Consider the following 24,657-nt stretch of genomic DNA (forward strand, 5'->3'; position numbering starts at 1 on the left):
GCAGTTATCCTTTATCTGTCCCACCATTGTATGTTGGGTCTACCTGAGGGAGAAGTGGCAGAAAACTTGTCTCCTTAATTCCTAAATTTTCAGATCAAGAGGAACCATACTCCATCACTTAACTCAAAGAGCCTAATATCCACCTGGACCTGATTTATCCCATGAGACCTGGACCCTAAGCCCAAAGTCTTAACAAGATGAAACTTTAGGAGGAGAGAACTTGGATGTGTCGGAATGTAAATAATACGTGGGCATGGGACTAAGTGTGGCAGTTTTAAAACATGGCTGCAAATTCTTTGATAGTCCTCCCATAGAGAGGTGGATTTATTTCCCTCCTCTTGAATCTGAGAGGGTTTGTCACTGCTTTAGTCAATAGATTGAAAGTCGTGGCGAAAGTGACACTATGTGACTTCTGAAGCTAAGTCATAGTAGGGCCACACAGCTCCCATCTTGCTCACTGGAAACACAAACCTTTAGAGCTCTGAACCACGATGTAAAAAGTCTGACAACCCTGAGGCTCCCATGCTGTGAGGAAGCCCAAGCCACAGGAAGAGAAATTCTGGTTAAGGATCCAAAACGAGCCCATTGTTTGACTCATTTCAGCCTAGGCACCAAATAAATGAGTGAAGAAACCTCTGGATGATTTCTGCCCCAGCCACTCAAGTCTTCCTAACTGAGGGTACAGACACCGTGGAGTGGAGACAAGTCTTTCTTGCTGTACTCTGTCCAGATTCCTGACCCACAGAATCCATGAATGTAATGAAATGCTTGTTATATGACACCGAGTGTGGAGTTGTTGGTTATACAGCAATAAAAACACTGCTGTGTTAGCTTCCTGTGGCTGCTACAACAAATTAGCACAAACTTGGTGACTTAAAAGCACAGAAATTTATTCTCTCACAGGTCTGGAAGCCAGAGTCCAAATTTGTATCCCTGGGCTGAAACCAAGGTGTGGGCAGAGCCACACTCCAGAGACTGTAGGGGATTATCTGTTCCAGCTTCTTCCAGCTTCTGGTGGCTGCTGGCATTCCATAGCTTGGGGCTGCATCACTCTCATCTCCCAGGCCAGCATCAAATCTCTCACTGCTCCTTCTTCATATCACTTGTGTGTGTGTGTGTGTGTGTGTGCGCATGCGCGTGCATGCAATCTACCTCTGTCTCTTGTAAGGATACTTGTGATGGCCTGGAGGGCCCACATGAAAAATCCAGGATGATCTTTTCATCTCAAGATCCTTAATTTAATCATATCTGCGAAGACTGTTTGGGGTGGGGGTTTTTTGGTGTTTGGTTTTGACTTTGGCTTTGGTTTTTTTGGTTTATTTGGGTTTTTTTTGCCATACAAGATAACATTCACAGGTTCCAGAGATTAAGACACAGATAACTTTTAGAGGGCCATTTTTCAGCCTACAGCTGCATAGTTACAAAAGATGATACTGTCTATATTCTTCTGTATCCTGCTTTTTTTGATGTATGAATCAAAAGGAGTAAGTACTCCCCAGATCATTAAACACTCTGAAAACAGCAGCTTTAATTGTTATACAATATTCTATTGAATGGGTATATCATAATTTAGTTATGCAAACTTTTAATGTTGGACACATTTCCAACTCACTACTTCTGATTATTTCCTTACATTAGTCCTCGATGTGGAATTACTGAACTTAAGGAGTGTGAGCATTTCAAAATTTGTAAAATGCATTGCCAAATTGTCATCCAAAATATATTAATTTACAATCTTATCAGTATGGGAGTTGCCTGTTTCATCATAACCTCACCAGCACTGAGTATTGGATTTTTAAAAGTTTTGTTATTTGATGATTTTTTTTTAGAAGTCTAGTGTTTTTCTTATTATTTTGCATTGAATTCTTTATATATTAAGGATAATAATCCTCTGTCATTTTCATAGCAAATACTTTTCTAAATTTTTATTTGCTTTTAAGCTTTGGAAATGACATTTTTGATAGCTATCTATTGTTTTCTTTAGAATTTCTCACTTTGTCTTTATACTTAGAAAGTCTGCCTCATTCAAAAATCCGACTCAATAGTGGTTGAAACAGCATGGTGTTTGACGTCAGAAAGGCCTGCCTTAGAATCTATATTATGTGGATGGATGTTGGTTGTTGCAAAGATTAAATGAAATAATTTAAGTTAAAGAATCCAGCACAAGGCCTGGGATGTGTGAGAACTCCATTAAACTAAATTCGTGACCATTTTCTGTCCCTTAGATTACCAAAAACTGTAAAGATAACCTCTAGTGCAAGGAGGCTATGGAGAAAGGGGAGCTCAGTTACGGGCACCTGTGATGGTAGTGTGAATTGCTAAACCCTTTTGGAAAGCAATGACTATATTTATTAAAGTAAAAAAAAAAATGAGCATTTTCTTTGACTCAGCATTTCCAATTTAAGTAATCTATTCTTTAAAAATACTAAGATACGAAAAGATATATGTAAAGATATGTTTACCTTTGCACCATTTATAAAGCAAAACGCTGACAACAAGTTGAATATCCTTCGGTATGGAATCAGTTAAATAGTAAATATAGTTTTTTTTTTCAGTCTCTCCCGACTAGAATGTAAGCCCTCCAAGAAAAGAGATTTTTTATCTGTGGTCTTAATGCTGTTTTCCCAGCACCTAGACTATAATAACCATTCAAAGAAATTGCTGACTAAGTGAAGGAGTAAAATTCTGGTATATCCAAATTTATAAAATGCATGGCCATTAAAAAGAATCAGTTGGATTTATATGTAATGAGTCTGGATTATATGTAATGTAATGATATATTATTCAGGGATAAAAGCGAGTCACAAAGTAAAGTATGACGTCTTAAAAAAAAGAGAGAGAGAGAGAGAGAGAGACCGGAAGAAGATGATATGCAGTATATGCTGTGTAAGCACAAAAACTCTCGGATGATATGGACCAGGGTGTTAACATCGGTATCCCAGAGAGGTGGGACTGAAAGAATGGAGAAATTAACTTTTTTTCACACCTCTGCATTATTTAAATTTGTTGGAAAAGATTGTTTGTGCAAGCCCTTAGTTTGCTTTATCTTGTAAAGGCTTAAACCAAACCAGACCTTGCTATGGGAGAGAGTATGTTTGAATCCTTTGCCCGCGCGTTAGGAAAAAAGTGTCCTCGACACTCTTAGGTATTCTTTTCACGGTATCGGTTTGTTGCCTTTTCTAGTTCGGCGTTTGTTGAACGCTTCACGCTCCCGCACCGTCCCGCCCCCACCTCTTCTTTGTTGGCTCTGCCCTCCCCCTCTCTGTGCGTGTCCCTCCCGCCGCTCTCCCGGTCTCAGGGGCCTTAGAGCGGACGCCGGCTGCTATGTGCCCGCCCGGTCTTTGCGGCGCTCGGGGCTCCTGCGAACCGGAGGAGGACGCGCCTTACAGAGCCCGCGGCCCAACTGGCCTTATTACAGCGTCCTTATTTCCGAAATGGACCCCAAACTGCAAGGCCCATCGCCAATTAAATAAAAAATACAGGAGGAGGTGGAAGAGGGGGCAGAGGGGAAGAGGAGGCGTTGGAGAAGGCCGTGCGCGCCTCCACCACTATTAATATTAACTTTTATTAAGACTTGGCCTTTCTCTGCCCGGCTTCACAAAGCAGGAAGTCAAGGGCAACGCTGCAGGCCAGGGAACTGGCAGGCGGAGGAAACCTTGAGTCAATTATTGAGCCGGGAGCCGAGATTAAGAGCGAGCCCGCCCTCGCCCGCTCCCCCTGCTCCTCGCCCCGCACAGGGGGCGCAGGTCCGGCGTCAGCCCTCCCCGCCACTACTCATTTCAGCTGGAAAATCCCCGGGCCCTGCGGAGGGCACACCAGGGACGTTTCTCCGCTGGGAGGCGGACCCGGGAGAAAGCGCGACGGCGCGGCCGGGCCAGGAGGAAAGGTGGAGGTCCGTTCACACCGCTGTTTGAGGCGACACCCCTGCGACGGACCCCCGGACCCGTGCCCTCTGCCCGTAGGGGCAGCCGAGGGGGCGGGAAGGGTCTCCACGGGACGCCCCTCGCCGGCTGGCCTCGCTCGCCCCGCTCTCGGGTCCGCGGCCGGGTCGGGGACGCAGGCCGCCGTTCCGCCCGCTCCGCCGGAGCAGCAGCGCCGCCTGCCGGGGCCCTGGCGCTCGCTCGGCCGCGGCGCAGGCGGAGACCCGCCGGAGCCGGCGAGGCGGCGAGCGGGGCCGCCCGGCGGAGGGCCGAGCGCAGCTCCCTCCCGAGCCCTCTGCGGGAGACCGCCCCTGCGGCCCGGCTCCGCACCGCCGTCCCCTAGCGGGCGCGCCCTTTAAAACTCGTGGCACGCTTCTCTCTGATGACAAAAGCAACTGTAGAAACCAAGCTGAGCCAAAGAAGGAAAAGAACGTGCCCGGAATCTGGAGGCGCGACTTCGGGGCCCGGGCGCGGCGGGGCGGCCTCCCCAGCGCACCTCGCCGGCCCCGGGCTGCGCTCCCGCTCCCCGCCAGAACTCTCCGGGAGCCCCCGGGCTGAGCGGGAGCGGGGCCGTCGGTCTGACACCGGCTGGCCAGGCGAGGAGCCGGCCGGGCGTCCGAGGGCGGGAACGATGGGGACACCTGCGCCCCGGCGGCGCCGCGGAGCGCTCGGGGAGGCACGTGGCGCCGGGCCGGCCGCTGACCGTCCGGGCGGCTGCAGGGCAGGGGCGACGCCGCCGCCGCCGGGGCCGTGGCCTCCCTGATGGCTGCGGCCGCGCTCAGATGCCTGATGCGGCCGAACACTTCCCCCAAGCCCGTTTGAAACAGCCGGCCTGTTTGGGCAGGAGCAAAATTTTCTTGTGTTTCTCTGTCTGAAACATTCAAGGACTCAGATCCAGACACTCATTTCTCTGAGGCAGAGGTGGGAGGTGGAAGTGAGCTAGCCCGTTTCGTCCGTCTTCAGGTTTGCGGACGTAGCGCCCAGCTTTATTCAGTAAAATCAAGTCCATCGAAAGCTTTACCTGCTGAACAGCTTCAGACGGCACGATCATTTGGTCGTTTAATTCACTTGGTCATTTGGCCTTTTAGTTCTCAATTCTGGCCAAATGTCCACCCAGGAGGAGCAAACATAACCTTTCAAGACTCTAACCCTGGAAATGAGAAATAAATGGTTTTCTGTGGACTGAAGATCATGACCAAGAACTGTCGTTCTGAATCAGTGTCTAATATGTACAACAATGTATCACCAACAGATATCTAAACGTACAGAGGTGGTGGTATAAAATTCACAGGTATGGTGAAAATTGTAACAGGAACAAATGAAAATAGAGGAATTTGGATTTCTGAAATTTGCATTTTTAATAAAGTGGTGTGAGGGGGAAATTGCGGTTTTATTTTATTTTATTATTATTATTATTATTTTGGTAAGGAACATTAGCCCTGAGCTAACATCTGTGGCCAATCCTCCTTTTTTCGCTTGAGGAAAATAGTCCCTGAGCTAACATTCGCGCCAGTCTTCCTCGACTTTAATGGGGGACGCTGCCACAGCATGGCAAACCCCGGGTGGTGGAAGCAGCCACAAACATAACCACTATGCCACCCGGCAGGCCCACATTTTTATTTCTGTGTGTGGATTCTAGACAAACAGTCTCTTTTTCTTCTTCCTGCATGCTTCTATGTTGTTATTTATTGGACAATGGTCCCTTGTTTTTGCTTAATTATGTCTTTCTTCTGTTTCTGGCAATGCACATACGTTCTATCATAATTCTGCCTAAAAAGGAGGGGGGGGGGGCGCTGAAAACAGAACCTGTTGAGTTTTGTTGTAGTTGTTGTTTTTAATACATTAGATACGCAGAGTGAAGGAACAACGCACTGTCTTTCATGAGTAAAAGAGCCTGCCCAGGTCATTTTTAACAACTCCTATCTGTGGTTTAGGCACTTAATCTTTGTCACTGATTCAACTAATCGTCAATAAGTTATAATTATTTAAGTGCCACACAACAAGCAATTGTATGTTTGTGCTGCAATGACTTTAGCTCCTACATTGTTTTACACTGTTTGCTTTCCTGAGGTTGTAGGGGAATTTATCAACTGCTACTTGTATAAAACCTCTTATTGTCATACTGCAGATACCAAGTGTTGTGATAGCAGACTGTCAGTCCTGAAAGTCCTGAGATAACACGTGAACGATTGGAAAAGAATTCCTTTCCTAGAAATTAAAACAAATATTAAAATGCACCAAACGCCTGGGTTCCTATTTACCAATAAAATATTGGACACATAAACCTGATACATGACCTGAATATTATTTTTTAAGTAAATGTGTACGTGTGTGAAGGGATGGTTTGGTACCATTTAATCTCAGAGAACTCTTCATCATGAATCAAAATTGGTTGTGTTCTGCTTTATGGATTAGATCTCTAGCACAGAATCCCCAGGATCCTGCAGAAAGAAGAACAAACTGGTCATTGAGCTTTGGGGCTCCGGCAATTTAGTTGCTATTATCTGTCTCCACTGAGGTCAATGACAAATTCCAATTTGGAAAAGCTGTTGTTAAAACAAATGCCATGTTTGGGAACCCACAGGTCACCTTTGTGTTTGCCCCCACCTTTTCTAAGCTGGTTCTTCCAAAAAGAATGTCAAGGTAAGTGTTGGTATAGTCTCTGGGACTGACAGATTCTATTTTCCTGATTTGGAATTTGAGAGGTTTTTTTTCTAGATCTAATTTCATAACCTTCAAGAAAGTAATGATATGAGAAGCATATATTCCTTCTGGTTTGTAGCTAAGTAAAGAAGACATTTAGTGTTTGTTTGGGCCCACTATCAGCTCGTCCCACAGTTGTCAATAAAACCTACCTGGTTTCCTAAAATTGTATTCATCCTTCTGAAGAAAGGTAGGAGGTAAAAGGAGAAAATTGACCAAATGTAAGAATTATAGGGGTTGGAAGTTTGTATAGTCTAAATGTGATTTAAGAAAATAATTTAAATGTTCACTTTAAATATCTACAAGTTAATCTACATCATTTAGCTATGAATGTTTTCCTGATCCTTCAAAGCAAAACTAATTTAACACAAGATCTGCTGTCGTTTCAAAGTAAGAGAAAATCATGGAGACTAGAGTAAAATGTCTACCTTAAAATGACTTCAAGGGATGAACCAGGCAGAAAGAATTAAATCCACAGCAGCTATCCCAGAAGAGTACAGAATTGATATTGAAATGTTGGGGTGGACATTGTTTCAAAATAAGAAACTTTTAACGCTATCTTGTTGGAGTATCTGCCTCTGCCTCTTTTGGCTAAAAGTGTCCGGATGGAGTTTCCCAGCTACGTCCTCAACTAAGCTGACTTTCCTGAGTATGACTAGAAGTGTTGGGGCATATGCTTTCTGGTAGATGAAAGGGCAAGTGAGCTGTGTGTATCAGTAACAACTTCACCTCTGGAATGTCAGTTCGTGCTTTGACTGGAGATTCTTTGCAGATACCTAGGCAGTGGAAATCAAGACACAACAGACTTGAGGCTATTTTGACAAAGTAAGCAAAGCTGAATGCATTAGAAATACTTCTGGGAAGGGGTTATTGTATTGTGATTTGAGAAATTATCCTTGTTCGAAGCATAATTGGACCCTTCTAATGATCCTAGAGCACTTTGCAGAAGATGGTCATGATAAAAAGAAGCAGTAGTTCCAGCCGGCCTGGTCGTGTAGTCGTTGAGTTCATTTGCTGGTCCCATCCCAGGTACCTACACACCGCTCATCAAACCACGCCATGGCAGCATCCCTCATACAAAGTGGAGGAAGATTGGCGCTCAGCGACAATATTCCTCAAGCAAAAAGAGAAAGATTGGCAACAGATGTTAGCCCAGGGCCAATCTTTGTTGCCAAAAGAAAAGGCAGTAGTTCATGTCATTGTTGGGGTCTAATCATCAGTGTATGCTATAACTTGCATTCGATTACATTACTCACTTGCTCCCCAGATTAGGGATGAGGGAGTGGTGGCTCAGTGGTCGTGAACTTCCCAAGGTCATTAAACTGGAAATAGCAGCCTGTCTCTAAAATAAGGTGCAAACAGTGCCCCTAAAAAGCAGATAATCTCTTCTTAAGATTCTGTAGCTGGGATTTCTTTATTTCTGCTTGTTGCCTTCTCTTGTCTTTTCCTGAGTGGTTGTGAACAACAGCAAGAATATTGCTGTTTATGCATTAGGATTTCTACTTAAGATTAGTTTTCTTGACTATGAGGGCCTCTTACTAGATATTATCAGAAAGAAGTGAAACTCATTGAAACTTTCATTCCTTTCATTAGCAGTCCATCTCGTTAACTTTATTGAATGAGCACATTAAAGCCGTGAATTGTTTATGGGGGTAAAAAAGGACTCAGGCTGTTTTTTCTCCATATATACCTTTTTTGACATGACTTCCACAATACTGGTACATTCCCCCCCCCCCCCCGCCCCCGTATTTATCCTAAGTTCTCAGTCTTTCCATATATTAAGATCGTACCCACATTACTGTAATTTTTTTTGAAGAAACATCTTGTGCAAAAAGACCTTTTGAGAATGGTAGCTACCTCCCCCAAATTGGTTTTTCTTAAACATTCAACAGACCCAGAGTCTCCCGCGCCTAACTTAGTTTGGACTGAGTTTCAACGGGCCGGTGATGCTCGTGGGGAAGCCTCGGCCTGCCCCAGTTCGGAGCAGCCGGACCGGCAGGCGCTGGAGCTTGCACCCTCCCAGCCGGCGAGGGCGGCGCCCCTTTCCGGGTGGGCTCCGAGGTAAAGCGGAGCGCGGGCCCCAGCTCTTCCCAGAGCGCGCGCGCCCCCTAGCGGCCGAGCCAAGGACTGGGCGCTGGGAGGGCCGTGTGACGGCGGCCACCCCATCGACGGTACCCCACCGCCCGGCCGGCGCTCGGAGACCCGAAGTCAGCCCGTCAGAAATAAACCCGGGCGTCCCGGCGCCGACCCCAAGCTTCCTGAGGCTGTGCTGCCCACGCGCGCCAGGTCCCCCTGTCCCCTCCGGCTTGCCCCAGGGGTGCTGTCTCGGCGCGGGCAGCGCGGCGGCCTCAGCGGCCGGCGAGGGCCCTCGTTTCTCGCCGTCGCCGCGGCCTGGAGCCGGGGTCGCAGCTCGCGCTCGGAGCCCGGGCCGTGCGTTTCCGAGGGCGGCGGGCGCCCTCCTCCGCCCGGATGCGCGCGGGCCCGCGGCGGGCGTGGGCGCGGGCGCGGGGCCGAGCCCCGGGAAGGGGAGGAACTTGTAATCGCTTGCAGCAGGACAATGCCGACTTTTGAACCTCTAACCACTAAGCAAACAACCCTTGTGCTCTCGCTCCACTGTCCAAACAGGGTTTATTGACAGGCGTTTCACAGCAACGCGTAGCAACCGCGGCGGCGGCTAGGGGGCGGGCGGTGGGCTCGGCCGGGCGCGGGGCCCGCGCTCCCTCCCAGCACCCACGCCCTGGGGGACAGGGGACCACAGCCACCGTGAAACGGGACCCGCGCCTCCGCAGACCCCCACGCGGCTTTCCTCCGGGGGGCCGCGTATGCCCCCGAGGGGCGGGCCAGGCGCTCTCCGTCCGGCGCCCCTTTCTCCATCCGTAGCCGGACGCGCCCCCCGCAAGGGCCGCGGAATCAGGGAGCTGCTGCAGGGGGTGTTATGTCTCGAAGCCTTGCTCATCCTCCCCTGCCCTCGGGGCACCTTCTCCTTCTGTTGAGGCGCTGATTAGGCTCGAAGGTGCTTGTGGGGAGACCGAAATGGAGGGCAAAGCCCTCTTCCTCGGGCCCCGACGGCAGTGTCCACATCGGCAGCTTCCAGAACCAAAACCTCAAGGGCAGCAGCCCGGTCCCCAGCGGATCGGCCAGACAACAGCACCGTCACCAAAAGGATGTCCTTATACTGGCCCAGGAATTCTTGTATGTGGGGCTAGGTGGGCGGGAGACGATGGGACAAGGAAATGGCACAGAACAGGGCAAGGAAGGGGTGGAGGCACAAAGGGCTCAAGGAAACGCCCAGCGATTTGCAGAAAGACTATGTTCATGGAACTGTGGCCTCGGGAAAACAGAAAATAAATATTTTTACTTAATGCTTATGTTTAACTCGCTGGATTGTGGGGGATCCCTAGGGAGGAGGGCATCGCTGCTGAAGGGAATGCTTAAAATCTCCTCAGTGTGGATGTGAGGAGATGCTGAGGGGCTCTCTCACCTCCACCCCCCATAACTCCCGGCAGCTGGGAAGCAGCTGACCATTCAGATGTGCATTTCGCCCAAAGGCACCCCCAGGAGAACCATACATTCCACAATCCTAGGCTGGGCTCCGGCTTGGGGGCAGGGAAGGTCTCAGAAGCTGCTCCCTCGGGCTTCTGCCGCTCTGGGGTAAAATGAGGTTGTCCAGATAACCTTCGCTACCCCCTCCCTGACTTTTCTAATTCTAGCTTGCAAGTAGAGAAGATACTTAATTCCTTAAAAAAATAATAATTCCAGACAAAATCTGAAGACAATAAATACAGAATCTGAAATCTGGAAAGCTCGTTTATCTCTTTTTCTTTTTAGAAAAAATTCAGCTGTGTTCAAATACCCCCCACTTCCCTTCACCATATCACTTCTCTCCCCGTGGAGCCAGAGGCTTTTTAAAAGCTGGCTTGGATGTTACACAGACCAACAACCCAAACAGCAGCAACAACAACAACAACAACTCCCCTTCTTCATCAGCCCCAAGATTGTGAAAAGGACAGGAAGTCCAGGTTGGCTCTGGCATTTATAGCACTGACATACATTCAGCCCAGAGAAGCTCTGGTGACAGGCTTTCTAAACAAGGCTCTGTCCTGGGCCCCCTTGTCAGGCCTGGAGTCCAATAACCACCCCCTCACACCATACAGCACACATACACCAGCCAAGCCTTTCCTGGTCTGGGCAGGGAAGAGAAGAAAGACAAAGACCTGGGGGTTCTGCAGTCCTTGGTAGGTCCAGGTTTCTATCTTAGCTGCCTCTGGCTTCTGCAGTTTAAATCTTGCCTGCCCTTGAGGCAGGAGGGGCCAGCTGGTCCTTGGATGGTGAGCAGGCAGTAGCCATCTTGGCTCCAAGCATTGGCGTTACCTGGAGTGCCTCTCTGCTCAGCTCCCACCAGAGATGCATCCTGCAGAGTTTGGAGGCAAAGAGCTGGGGAGGTGGGGGCTGGAAACCTGGTCTGTTTAGCCAGTCTAGGCATTGCTTCTGCCAGTACCAAACGAAGCCCCCATCATTTACCCTCTCCTCGGGGACAGAAAGAGTCAGACCGGAAAAAGTCAAAATCTGGGAGAATGTCTTCCTTGAGGCCTCCAACCCCACTTGTCTTTACTCCTGGCCCCCAGTTTTTCTCTGAGAGCTGGGTAAGTTGGTGTACATTTGTGGGTGGGAAGGGAGGGGTCTCTCCTGAAGATTCTAGCAGAGTCCATGCTCCTCATGGCTCAGCCTGGAATTGCTCTGCTGCTGCAGGCCACTGTAGGTCACTGGGTGACAGTGGGGTTTAACACCCCCCCGGTTGGCCCCAGAACCCCAGGGACAGAGCCAGGCACCGAGCCTTGGAGGGAAGACACAGGACTCAGGGGCTCCGGGACACTTCTCAGAGGACCTGGCTGTGGCTGGGCAGGCTGTGGTGCAGGCGGCGGCTGCTGTGGCTGCTGCGGCGGCTGCTGCTGTTGCTGCTGCTGCTGCAACTTCTTCTTGTTGATTTTCCTTTCCTTCGCTCTGCGGTTCTGAAACCAAATTTTAACCTGGAAATGGGAAGGCGGAGAAAAATGGAAAGTGATGCAGAAGTAGTCAGGGAAAAAAAGAACAGCATTCAGCACCAGCACCACTATCTCCCTCTGCAACCAAAGACAGAGGACCCCCAACCCTTCTCACAGCCTTTCACTGGATACCTCGACACAGCCAAGCGCTGCAGCCCGCCCCCCGCCCCCCAAGCCAGACTCAGCCTCATGAGAGGGGAGCCTTCCTCCCTCCTTGTTCCCTAGATTTCTTTCCAAAGCAGCCTTTATCTACAACTTCACTGGAAAAGTTCAGAGTCTCAGAACCAAGGAAACAGAAACTGTAAGGCCCTTTCCACACAGAGCAAGAGGAGGCCAGTGCTGGAGGGGCTTCAGAATGGCAACCTTTGGCCTCTCAAAGCTAAAGTGTAATGTAATACTCCTCACCCTGAAGCTGAGAATGAGACTTAACGTGGGGCTTCCTGGCTGTGCATCGGGTTTGTTTTTCCTAAACTATGTAGAGTGTTCATAAGCCAAACCTCACCCCTCTAGTTTTTATGGGCAGGTATTGGGGTCTTATGTTAATTCTTTCCCCAGGTACAGTGCTGGGCACAAAGAGAAAAGATCTTTAAATCTTTATTGACCCAAATGGAATTCTGGATTAAACTAATACTCAGTTTTTTCTTGGACCTCCCGGACCCCCCCAAAAGAGAAAAAAATATTCAACATCAAAAAGAGACAGAGGTGAAAGGAGGCTTTTAAAAAGCATTCAGAAGGAAAACGCTCTCTATCCTTTTCCTTTGCTCTGCCCACAGAACGAGGTGGGTTCCCGGGCCCAGCTCCTAACTCTCTGGCGGGACTCCCCCCTACGGTGACCGGGCCCCAGAGGGAGCAGGACAGTGCCCACCTGCCTCTCGGAGAGCCCCAGCGTGGCAGCCAGCTCAGCCTTCCTCCGGATGGTGATGTACCGACTGTAGTGAAACTCCTTCTCCAGCTCCAGCCGCTGGTGGTCCGTGTACACAACTCGGTATTTGTCTTTCGTCCTGGTTTTCACTGTGGAGGAAGGAGAAGTTGGGGCTGAGCACTGCGAGGCCGCCCATCAGTCATGGGTAATGACAAACCTCCCTAACCCCGGGGCCATTTCTCTTCCTCCACCGCCCTGGGGGGCCGGGGCTGGCCAGTTCCTGCTTGTCTGACAAGACCCCCCAGAGGGTCCTGGGGTGGGGGGGTGTGGGGCTATCCCGGACAACTAAACTAACCTTGGAGTTAAGCGGTTTTAAAAAATTAAGGAAAATTAAGGAAAATTAAAACGTCATACACACAAAAGATAGCAGAGCCCAACTACCCTTTTGGTAAAACAAAACAGCACTGAAGCGGCGGGGCCCAAAGGCAGAGGGGCAGATCAGAGTCCCGGAAACAGAGACTTTCAGGCCTACCAGAGAGGGAAGCCCACGCTGAAAACAGCTGGGACTCTGGGTACACGTCCTGGGAGGGGGGTTACTTTCTGGTTGCTTTATTAGAAGTGGAAAAGGGGGTGCGGGAGCTGCCAGGTTCCCTCAAGTCACCAGAACCATCCCCCAGGTAGGGTGGGCCCATCTGGTGGAATTCTCAGCTGGGGTCTGGCAGGCAGCAAACCTCTCCCACTGGGGACACGGTACACCGGGCCCACCCTGGTTTGGCATTTGGCACTTTTTCCCTTTGAATCCCCCCGTTCATTTCTGCGGCAAACGCTGCCAGAGCTATCCTGACCGGTGATCTACGCTCATTGGATTGAGTCAACATATTAAACCTCGGATTGATTGTTTTACTGAAGGGCCTTGACAAATAGTGCCGACGCAGTCGGAGCAGGCCGAGCCTGGCGTCTCCGCCGGCACCGTCCCTCGGCAGAGTGCTGGCCAGGAGATGTTCCCTCCGGGCGGCCCCAGGTCAGGGTCTCGCACCAAAACAGGTTCAATTGCCCAGTGCCCGGTGCTACAGGAAGATCTAAAGGGTCTGGGAGTTGCTTGGAGGTGTTTAATGCCCCGCAGGCCGACTTTGTTCAGGTAAAACCCTTTGCAAACCACAACAAAAGCGCCCTGGGAAGATGCAGGCCGGATCAGAGGGAGCTCCCCCGAGCCGCTGAAAGGGGAACACAGTCGCAAACAATGCAGGACAAGGCGATCTTATCAAAGAAAAGCCCTTTCAATGCCTTAATAACAACCGCATTCTGTTTGAATTACCACTACTGAGCAAATGGCGGCCCCGGCTTTCATCCCCCTCCCCGCCAGGCGCATTAACATAAACACGGCCGGCAGGCGCATTTGAATGGGCGCAGCGGCCCCGACCCCGCGCCTGAGAAAGGACAGGGAGCCAACGCGTCCCCGGAGCCTCCAAGCGTGGGCGCGGCACACGCGTTAACCCTCAGACCCACTCGAGGCTGCCCGTGGAAGTCGCCCCTCTTTACAGACGAGGAGACTGAGAATCAGACTAGGTCACGCAGCCCGTATAAGGCGGGGCTGGCACTGGAGCCAGGCTGGAACCACACAGGACACCTCCAGGGCTGGGGAGCAGCGCAAAGGAGTTCTCTGAGCCGAACTCTCCTGTAACCACACTCGCCTTGGGGTGCTAGGGAGCAGATGTTTCTCGGGTGCTGCCCCGTATCCTGGATGCGCCGGGACACGCAGTGACCAGGTCCCATGCGCGCACTGCAGCCCACGCTCCAAGGGTCACGGAGGCGCCCCGCACCCCCTGGGAACCAAGAAGGGGGCTGGAGGAGGGGAGAGATGAGAGGGACTTGTCAGAATTCATTATTGACTGCGAAAGTCACCACCCTCTTTCCGGGCCCTAAAAGAGACAATGGCAGGGCTGGGAAGGTGTATATCAAAGCAGGCCGGGCCAAGTACCAACCCCCCCTCGCCCCTTGACAGATGACGCTCCGCAGAGGAGTCGGGCTCCGGGCCCGCGGGCCGCTGGCCTCCCCACATTAACATCACAAGGGCGCCCGGCGCCGACTGCGGCCTTGCCACCTCCGCGCGGGACTTCACAGCGTCCTCTCATCTGCTGACCCCGCGGCCTGGGCTCCTAGGCTCCCCTTTCTCTACCCCCACCCGGGCTCCTGCACCGCGGTCACTCTCCCGGGACATGCCAAAGGTCTCCCTTAGGCCGCCCCACTCCCCGCCAGGTGCGCCCCAAGGAGGCTCCGGAGAAGGAAGCCTTCTTTGGGAGCGCACTCTGATCAGACGAGGGCGCCTCCTCTTGGGGAAGCGACCAAGCCGAGGTTCCGAGGCTGGCCCTGTGGCCTTCTCCCCAGGCGGCCGCATTTCCCACCCGGACGATCCCCGGCATGTGCCCAGTGACGCACAAACCCGATGCCCAGAGACAGCCCCTAACGGCTGCTCTTGATTTATACGGCTGTAATTGGCTATAAACCTCTGCAGAGTGGTCATAACCTGCATGCATGCCGGCCGGGCTGGGCCAGCAAGGAGGGCAGAAAAAAAAGCGGAAGTGTAGAGAGCTGGGAAAAGGACTACAGGGAGTAAAAAGGGGACGCCAATAGGACTCTCCCCACGGCACCTATTCGCATTTCCTTTCCACCTTGACACACATCCTGACACCAGAAGGGGCAGACCCCGAACCAATGAGCCCCCCCCCCCCCCCAAGTCCGGCAAACCTAGGATCTTTGTAGGGACATCTCCTGAGCAAGCTTCTTGAACATGCACGCGTGTACACACACAACCCCGAGACCCTTGAAAGGAAGCTTTGGGAGAAAAGATCCCTGTATGGAGCAGCGGCTGACTCTCCACCAAGGTTTCCTTCCCTTCTCCCTCTGCAGACACGAGAGGACTCCCACGGCTTCTTGCCCCTAGCCCTCCAGCTTTCGATTGTAATAGCCCCTTTGCAGATCAAAGGTTCAAAGACCGGGGCGCGCCCCCTTCCCCTTACCTCCTGAGGCCAACACCTTCTTTGCAGCTACAGCAGCTTTGCCCGGTCTCCCTACTTGCTGTAGCTCCGCTCCCTGAAGTTGGCCGGAATGGCCAAACCTGGCCCCACGTGCCGCCTGGACGCCTTCCTGGCCCCCCAGGCCACCACTCTTCTTGAGTGGCTCAGACGGGGAAGGAGGGCGTGGAGAGAAATAGTCTAGAGCCGGGGGCGGCGGAGTTCGAGGCTCCCCCTTCCCGGCGGCTCGAAGCTGCGCACCGAGCTCGCGCGGCAGCGAGCGAGGAGGATGCGATTCCGCTCGCGTGCAGCCGAGCTACACCGACATGCCCGGGAGTCTCCCGAGTGTTCGGCTGTTGGAAAGAGGAAGCGACTACTCTGCCCTAAACTGAACGCGGGTGGAGGCAAAATATTCAGTCCCGACCCCCACCAGCCCAGGTGCAGTAGCTAGAGGGGACCCGAGGGTCAGAGCCCCCTGAACTGGTCTTCCCGCCCCGCCCCTCCGGGCGCGGAGCTCCGGGACAGCCCGGACGGCCCAGGACGCGCTGGCCACACAGCCTGCCCAGCGGCCCGGCCGTCCGCGCCTTCCCAGGGCGCCCTCCTGCGGGGCGCGGCCGCCGCTTACCTTGGCTTCCGAGGGACGGCTGCGCGGGCTTCCGCATCCACTCGCACAGGTTCCGCCGCTGGCCGCCGGGGGACAGCTGCTCGGCGGCGGCGGTGGCGGCGGGCCCTGGAGGGCCAGGGTTGAGCGTCTGCAGCAACCCCGAGGCACAGGAAGGCGCGGCGGCCGGGTGGTGCGGGTGGTGGTGCGGGTGGTGGTGCGGGTGGTAGTCGGCGGGGCTGCTGTAGCCCATGGCGGCGGCCGGAGAGCCCCCGTTGAGGCCGTGCGCCACGGCGTTGGCCGCTGCACCCCCCGGCGCGTAGCCGTTCCAGTCCTCGCGGAGCGGGGCGCCGTAGGCGGCGGGCCAGGACGGCCCCGGGGACTGCGCGCTGTCCAAGTTCGCGGCCGCGGCCGCCGCAGCCGCCACATGATAGCCGCCGTAGTCCGGGTACTGCGGGGGACTGACGAAGTTCTGCGGGGCCAGGTTGAGGCTGCCAGAGTGGCGCACGGAGCTGGGGTACATGCTCACGTCCTTGTCTAGGAGGTAGCTCACGTACATGGTGGCGAGGGCCCGACAGCAAACCTCACCATGCTGCCTGGGGACGGACGCTGGAGGCTGCCCGGGGGAGCGAAGGGGAAGAGGCGAGGGGGCGTGAGGAGCAGCGGTGGCTGCGCCCCAGCCCGCGGTGCTCGGCTGGCTCCTCGCGGCGCTTCTGCCTCTGAGGCGGTTCCTCCCTCTGGCCTGCCTCCTCCCTCCCTCCCTCCCTTTCTTCCTTCTTTCCTCCCACCTCCTTCCCACTAGGCTGCAGAGGCGGGGAAGACCCGCCACAGGCTGGCGTGCAGAGCCCCAGGCTGGCGGCCTTACGTGATTAACGAGTGTTTACAAGACTTTATTAGTAATGACACAGACACCAATGGCTGGAGACGTCGAGGCGCAGCGCGCACCCTGCGCGCAACCCCCTGAAACACGATTTGCATTTTAAAAGATAAGGGGGGGGGAGCTTGGAGAGGACGACTCTATCCCAACTAAATATTCAAACCTTTATTGTCAAGAGCTTCCTCCTTCCAACCTGGTGCACTTTAACCTCCAATCATAGGTTCAAAGAATGAAATCAAGAGACTTGCAAAAGAGAGGGCGAAAGAGCTATCTTGGTGGGAATCTGTCTTGGAGACTGAGGAGTTGTGTCTATGCATTTGCGGGGAAGAGGGGTGGGCGGTCACGAAGCTCTTTCCATCCCAAAGGGAAAAGCAAAGGGAAGCCATTGCTTTGATGACAACGTTTCTGACCCACCCGAGGTGACGAGCGAGCGGAGCCAGAAGAGATGGGCCAGTTCCTTCCCGCTCTGCGCGCCTGGCCAGAACGACCGCGCGCCCCAAACAACAGTCACCCAGTCCTTTCTTTTCTTCCCCAGGGAAGCCACTGGTTCTCCGCACGAGATAAATTGTGACCCCAGCTTCAAGCTGCATCTCCGAGTTCATCTCACGTTTGAGATTTAGGTTAAATTAATGCAATTGCTTTGAGCATTTACATTCAAGACTCAAAAGTAAACTACAAACCAAGGGACAGTGGCAGAAGTCAAGGTAGTTAGGAGGGCAGAGACGGAAGGGAGCAGGAGGGGAGAGGTAGAGCGCGGGTAGCGTTTCTTGAGCAGGGTACTGGTCACTGTGTGTTGTGAAAATCCAGGGTGTACACTTATATGTTTAGTATACTTAAGTATATGGTTAAAAATCAAGGAAGAGAGGGCCTAGACTTTCTCCTAATAGGTACCTAGGTATTTATATGTCTTAATACTTTCTCCTTTACAAAGTAAAACGTCCTTCCAAGAAAATTGTTTTTCATCTCCAGGGGATGATGGGGGAACCATGGGCCATTGCTAATGACGGCTTCTGAAAATCGCCCAGTGGGGAAGGGTTGAGAAAGTATCCTCCGTGGTTTTTGAAACACTGTGTCCACAGGGCCTGGGGTTGGAAGCGCAGGCCTGTTTCAGGAACTGCTGCAACAGGAGCACAGGGCAACCAGATTCGGCTTCTGCCGGTGTCCATCTCTGTTCAGCGCCCTCAGGGAGACGGCCCCGGTTGCCGCCTGCCTTCTCCCCAGCCCAGAGGCGCTGCCAGACTAGGATCTGAGGATCCCAGGGGCCGGGGCCGGCGGGCCGGGCAGCCTGACTGGGTGGCTTTGAGCGCTCCCGAATCAGCGGGTGCTTGCCGCCCTCCGCCAGATCTGCACTTGTCGGTTCTCATTGTCAAGCACTCTCTGGTATTTGTCACTTCATCTTGTCATCCCTGGAGCTCTTTCCAGTGTCCTTTATCTCCCTTGATCGGGAACAAAGCTGATGTTGTCATCCTCTCCATTTTACAGATGACACCCACCAAGCTGTATGGTGCAGAGAGGCCAAGCCAGAGCAGGATCAGAACTGCAGGACCTCCTGTTTGCCGGGCCCTCCTGGCCTTGTGTTTCCTAAGGAAGAAGGTTAAAATTGGGGCTGGGTCTGGGGCAGCAAGCTGAGCACTCAAGAGATGGAATATCAGAGCAGGTCCTCCATGTGGCCCCCCCAGGCCTGGGCCAGCCAGCTAAGTGCCATCGGACCTCTCCAGAAATAAAATAGGAAATAAATTGTAAACCCCATTACAGAACTCAAATCACCAGGGGAGGGAAAGGGGTCTGCAGTCCTGATGGGGCGGGAATGTGGGAGGTTAAGTAGTGGGCACTTGGGACTTTTGATCTAGCAAACATCTTCCTCCTCTTCCTGGAGACACAATCCCTCTTTCCGTCCCCCCAACCCCCTCCCAACCCCCAAGCTCTGGAAGCCGAGGCCCAGGCTCGAGCCTGTGTCTTCGGAATGTGGGCATTCTTTGGAACAATCACTTTATTGGGGACAGCCATCCCCTCCGCCCTGCGGTGGCCGCTTCCTGCGTTTTTATGGCCCGGCCGCTGGCCGCTGCCTAATTGTCCCGGTTTTCCAGCTGTGTCTCTGTGCTCTGCCCCGGAGAAAGGGCTCTGGCCTGCCCGCCCAAATGCTTTGGGAGCGGCCAGGGTTGCTCTGGCCCCAGGGGTCACGCCAGGTCCAGAGCTGACCCTACCACAGGGAAGCCTGAGGCTCACTTGGGGTGTGAGGGCTGCAGATAGGAAATCATGGTGAAAACCAATCGGTTTCCTTCATGAAAAAATGGGCCCACTGGTAGTGGCATGGCCCGCCTATGGTCCTGGGGTCTGGGCTTTTTGGTGAGGGGAAAGGAGCCAATAATGATGTCCTTGAACAAGCTCCTCAGAGCAGAAGTGTCCCCTCACATCCGGGTTGCCCTCTCAGCCAAGAGAGGGCCCATCTGGGTCCCTGGAGGGGCAGAGTGGTGAGAGCAGTCAGAGAGAGTGGAAGGTGGCTGATGGGAAGGGAGTCTGGGTGTCTTCTCATCCTGATGGCTTACCCCCTGGCAGGTCTCTGTCGGGGGTCTGCCCTCTGGAGGCCTGCTCTGGGTGGCGGCGGCTCCTCAGCGTCTGGGTGCAGGTATGCAGCCCTGGAAGGATGCAGATGCCACCTGCGTCAGGACCTCAAGCAGAGCTTTCTCATTCCTAGACCCAAGGTGCTTAACAGCTTTCTTAGAGCCTTTTGGCCTGAGCCAAGAACCACCTCGGATGGCTGTCCCCACCTCCGCAGCTCAAGGCTCTCTTCCAGCCAGTACCTCAGGCCCTTAACCGGCTGCTCTGCTAGAGAAGCCTTCAGCAAATCACTCTGGAGAAGGCAAACTTGTTCGGGAAGCTTGGGGCTTGGGTTGGGCTGGGGCTGTGACCCCACGGAGCCAGTGCTCGAGTAGGCTTTAAGGGCCAGAGGTGGTAGGAGGAAAGAGACTCAGGTAAATAAAGTGTCAGGAAGACTACAGGGATAGCCATGACTCGACTCACTTATAAAAGGGACGCCTCTTTGTTACTGACAGTGTAGAGGCCATACCACATTCCTCGGAGGGGGGTCTCATCTTCCAGGATCCCAGCTGGTAGCAAGGGCAGGGACACAGAGGGGGATGGGAAGCAGGAGACTCCGGAAGGGGCGGGCTGCTCCTCTAGGTAGACACTCCTTGAATCCACAGATCATTGACAGGGCTCCCTCCCTGCTCAAAGGTCCTGGGTGTTTGCTGCAGCTTGGGGAACCCTGCTTTCCCCCATATTTGTGGCTCCCGGAAACTGGGGAGCCTGTGACGCTTGTAACCCAGATAGGGCAGGCCATCTCTATCCACCTTAGCGTGAAAGTCTACTTTCTTTTGGATCAAGGAAATGATCCAAATAGTGCAGCCCTTCCAGACTCCCTCTCCTCCCCTGCACAGGAAACCCCCACCCTGCACTGACCTGAGTCCCCAGGATAATTAGGAAAGAGTGAGAAGGAAGAGAATGTTGTCTGATAAAATTGTTCGGCTTGGCGACCTGCAGCGCTGTGGAAAAACGACTCGATCTCTACTTAATTTGGAGTTTGGGGAGTTCTTCAGCCACTGCACTCAATTGCCAATCCCCCTACACAAAGGACGGCTCAATAATGGGTGGTTTGACCCCGAGAAACCCACTCTGCACTGCCACAGCCCACTCAGCTAACATCTCTGGGAAGGAAATCAATCGCAGTGTCCTTTCTGTGGGGCCTCCCCGAGTCCATGGCCTGCTTAGCCCCATCAGGCCACAATGGAGCCCAACGTGTTCAGCCTGCACAGCAGTGAGGGGCCGAAGCTGCCCAGGCTTCCTTCACTGGAGCAGACGTGTCCCTGCCCAATGGGGTCAAGAATGTTTCCTCCCAAGCAAACTGAGTGTCTGGTCCTCTCTACCTGAGGAAAAGCTCCTGCGTTTGTAGGAAGTCACTGGTGGACCAGAGTTTTATCACTTGGGGACCAGGGGGCAGAAGTGTGGGGAAGACAGCTGCCTTGCTCCTCTCACAGAGGGACCACCATGCTTTCTGATCCAAGGCAAGGAATACATTTTTTTCCTGCTCTTCCATCTGAAATCTATTCTCAAAGCCAGGAGACCTAGGAAAATAAAGAGCCTCAGGACAGGGGGTGATATTTGGGTGCAGAAATCTGGCTTTGCTCACTGAGTGAAAGTTATGGAAATAAATGGTGATTGCCCATTTTCTTCCTTTCTTCTGAAATTAGAGTCCGCGGACATTGTGTGGGTATTGTATAACGCACTCTAATTCTGTGTGATGGGTGAGCACAGAGAATGATTTAAAGCCCGAGGAGGGAGGGACTTGGGGTCTCATCCCAAAGGAAAACCCTTCATGCTGGGGAGAACCAGGCTCTTAGACCAGCAACAGCTTTGATGTGGAGGACCCTCAGTTACCATTTTTTCACTCACGAATGTCTCGTGCCCAAAGTGACCTTTATCATATGAAAATGTGTTCCTAGGAAGCCCTACACAATAGGCTTTATGTGGCTGAGTGAAGGCACTCAGATAAAGGGTCAGCTCTCCTTGAGTCACTGGGCCACTAGGAAGCTCATCTCCCCAGAGGGGAGACAGGGGACTTAGTTGTCCCTGTAGCATTTCCATTTTACGAAGGAGAAATCTGAGGCCCTGAGAGGTTGGGCGACTTTCCCAAGGTCACACAGATAGCTGTTCCAGTTACTAAAATTAAATGAGCTACTACAGGTGCATTCTTTGCAACCCGTAGCAGTCTGTACAGATGTTAATCATTACTAAGGCTGCTGGTGCCACCCTGGGAACAGTGCCTCTGCCACTCGAAACCCACTAGCATGATTCCTGGAATCCAGACTCCCCACCCCCACGCTACACGCCAAATAGTACCGGAACAGTCAGGCTCTGCTGGGCCACGGTGCTGACTAGTTCTCACATCCTATTTCTCCCTTTCACAAGCATGTGCTAACTGCAGTTTATGAGTTTATTGAATGGTGAATTTTCCATAATTTCATCTACTTTTGTCCTGCAGTAAATACTTTCTGAAAAGAGCTCTTCTCTGTTTTTGAGTTGGAACCGCAGGTACGCTGTGGCGGATCTCTGAAAATGTGTCAAATTTAAGATGAATAAAGATTATTCAAAGAAATCGTGTTGTCTCTTTCCCCTTCCCTTCTTCCCGTATCAGTGTCCATAGACATCTTTTGGACGCACAGACCAAAAAGCCTACCTTTCTGGGTTAAGTAAAAGAAGGCCCCCGTTCAGTTTCCCGGTTACATAGGTAAATGCCAAGCTCGGATCGGGTTCGTGAATTCCTAGCGGGAACCCTCTCGGGTCCTTTTGCTCACGGCACTCGCTAGGCTGGGCTTGGATGTTTTAAGGGGAAGCGAAATTCGGCTAAGCAGCCCACCACCTCGGGAGTGTGCATGAAGAGGTCGAAGGGTTACGGAAACTGAAATCAGCTATACGTTCTCCAACTCTTCTTAGCGTTGCCATCGTGCTTTTTTAACGAATTAGTAAGTAAAGTATTAATTATTCACCCTGGAACCTGCGGGGACCGTTTCTGCACGTCCCGACACTCGCTGGGCGCGCTTCGGGCCACCTTGCCGCCGGGGCTGGTGCGCACGATGGGGTCCAAGTCGGCGGCCACGGTCCCTGCTATCGGGGTTTGTCTCCCGCATCGTGCGCACCGGAGCGCAGAAACGAGAAAACAGGCGGAGGCTGGCAGAAGCCCAGGGCGTGTCGCTGTTTGAGTCAAGATGTGGCCGGAGAAATCTGCCCTGCCGAACCTCGGCAGCCACAGGGGACCCTCCCGCGCGAGGAACGGCCTCTGCTTCTTTGCTCCTACCGAAGAAGAAAGCAAGACCCAGCAGCTTTTGCCAGGGCCCTTCCCAATCTGGCGCCGACGTCCCGTGCCCGCCATCAAGGCTGCAATTGCTCAGGTGTCTTTGGAAGAGGCGCTGGGCTACCCGCTCTCGCTCTCACTTCAGCCCCCAGCTCCTTTGAAGGGGCGGATCTAGCGTCTTCCCCGACCCGTACCGTCTCCTGCAGAAATAAACCATTTCCCCCACACGCTTTGAACCGTTGAAATGTAACTGTGTAATTGGAGACATTCAGATCGTGCTTGAGAGGTCCTGATCACATCTACACTCCTAAAATTACCGCCGGGAATCTTCGCCCTGGGGATTCCTACCGATCTTAGGCTGAGCACATTTACATAAAGAGCCCAGACCCTGCATTTTGTGGCCCATCTATCTAAGAGCTGGGCTCACCCCAGGGATGGACAGGGTGCCTTGAATGCGGTGCATTAGTCTGAGTCTCAGGCTCAGCCTGAGAACACCCTCTTTACCAAGCTTCAGGTTTCTTGTGTGTCAGGAAAGCCCCCCAGTTACCCTGACCAAAGGGAGACAGGCGTCTAGCTCCAGGCCCAAGGGGGCCCAGAATACAGAAACTGAGTCATTGAGCTCCCTTTGTGGTGTGCACCTGGTGCTCCTACACCCAGAGAAGTTGTCTGGCCCAGGCCCGGGCCCAGGCCCAGGCCCAGGCCCAGGCCGAGGCGGCCCTGGCAGGGGTCTACAGGGACTCTAGTAGCCACAGCTCACCTTCCTGGCACCCTCCCCCACCTCCCTGCCTCCCAGCTTCTGGCCTTCTTCATAGCATGGACCACCTGTAAGCTGGGAAAGGGGAGCGAGGTTCCTTGATTAAAATTCCTGGTGCTACCACGGTGGTTTCTTTTTGTGGAATTCAGCCCCCAACCAAGGAGCGACAATACGACTTTTATGGAAAGGTTTTCTTGCTGCCGTTCCTGCTGCTAACCCCACCCGGGTTGGACACTCATGGAGGTTCTTGTCTTCGAAAGGGCTAGCTCTGCCTTCTCTTCTTACTCTGTGTTGAAGAGACAAGTATGGCTTGTTTCTCCTCTGCCAACAGAAGCCTAATTCATGTCTGTGAGGGACCATTAGACTTTCCAGTGTATGTGGCTGAAAGAGAATGTGGTGGGTTTTTCCTGTATGAGTGGGCATTCTGGCCACCAGGGCAGGGCGCTGCCCAGTCCGCTGGGGCTCTGGAGCCTCAGGGTTGACGAGCTGCCCAGAGCCGGCCTACTCTGGCCGGGAAGATTTCTACGGTAACAGATATTCCTTTCATTATCTCTTTAACAGCGCTGTGGGGGTCCATTTTCATCCCAGGGGCCACAATACCCAGCGCTACTCAGTGAGTATTGTTCAACTATTTTTTTTGTCATATATATATAACCGTTGGGTTTCCCGGGGCAGCCTGAGGTTCTGATGAGCCAACTCTCACGGGCCGACATCCGGAAGAGACGGAAGGCAGCCCGCCCCTGACCTTCAGGCCCATCCAACTCGGAGACGCCCCCACTCCCACCCCTCCTCTTAGGAGCGCCCGTAGCAGCGACTGTGCCCGCCCCCCGGGGGCGCTTCCCCACGCTGGCCCATCGCGGGGCTCCCTCCTGCCCACCGTCCCCCACCCGGCCTTCCCGGGGGCCGCGGACCGAGACCAGCGCTTTGCTTTCCTCATTCGGCTCCTGGAGGAGCCCCAGGGGGAGAAAGCCGCTTCCGCCCCCGTGGAGATGTCGGGTGCAGCAAATGAGGTGGGAGAAGGAAAACAAATAGCCAAACC

The 24,657-nt window shown here is 53.1% G+C and overlaps 1 protein-coding gene across 2 annotated transcripts; it reads right to left on the minus strand.

Moving 5' to 3' along the window:
• Positions 1–10,414: 10,414 nt before the first annotated feature.
• Positions 10,415–16,850, minus strand: CDX2 (caudal type homeobox 2). Of its 2 annotated transcripts, none has more exons than XM_023621445.2 (3): positions 16,164–16,850; positions 12,531–12,676; positions 10,415–11,650 (listed from the first exon to the last, which is right to left on the minus strand). In XM_023621445.2, exons 1-3 carry the CDS (start codon positions 16,696–16,698, stop codon positions 11,384–11,386), a joined length of 948 nt encoding a protein of 315 aa, XP_023477213.1. In that variant the 5' UTR covers positions 16,699–16,850; the 3' UTR covers positions 10,415–11,383. The 2 variants fall into 2 exon arrangements, with proteins under 2 accessions (XP_023477213.1, XP_023477215.1); XM_023621447.2 differs by having other exon boundaries at positions 11,363–11,650; positions 12,535–12,676.
• Positions 16,851–24,657: the final 7,807 nt, after the last annotated feature.

The sequence above is a fragment of the Equus caballus genome, chromosome 17, assembly GCF_041296265.1.
Source record: "Equus caballus isolate H_3958 breed thoroughbred chromosome 17, TB-T2T, whole genome shotgun sequence".
NCBI lineage: Eukaryota > Metazoa > Chordata > Mammalia > Perissodactyla > Equidae > Equus > Equus caballus.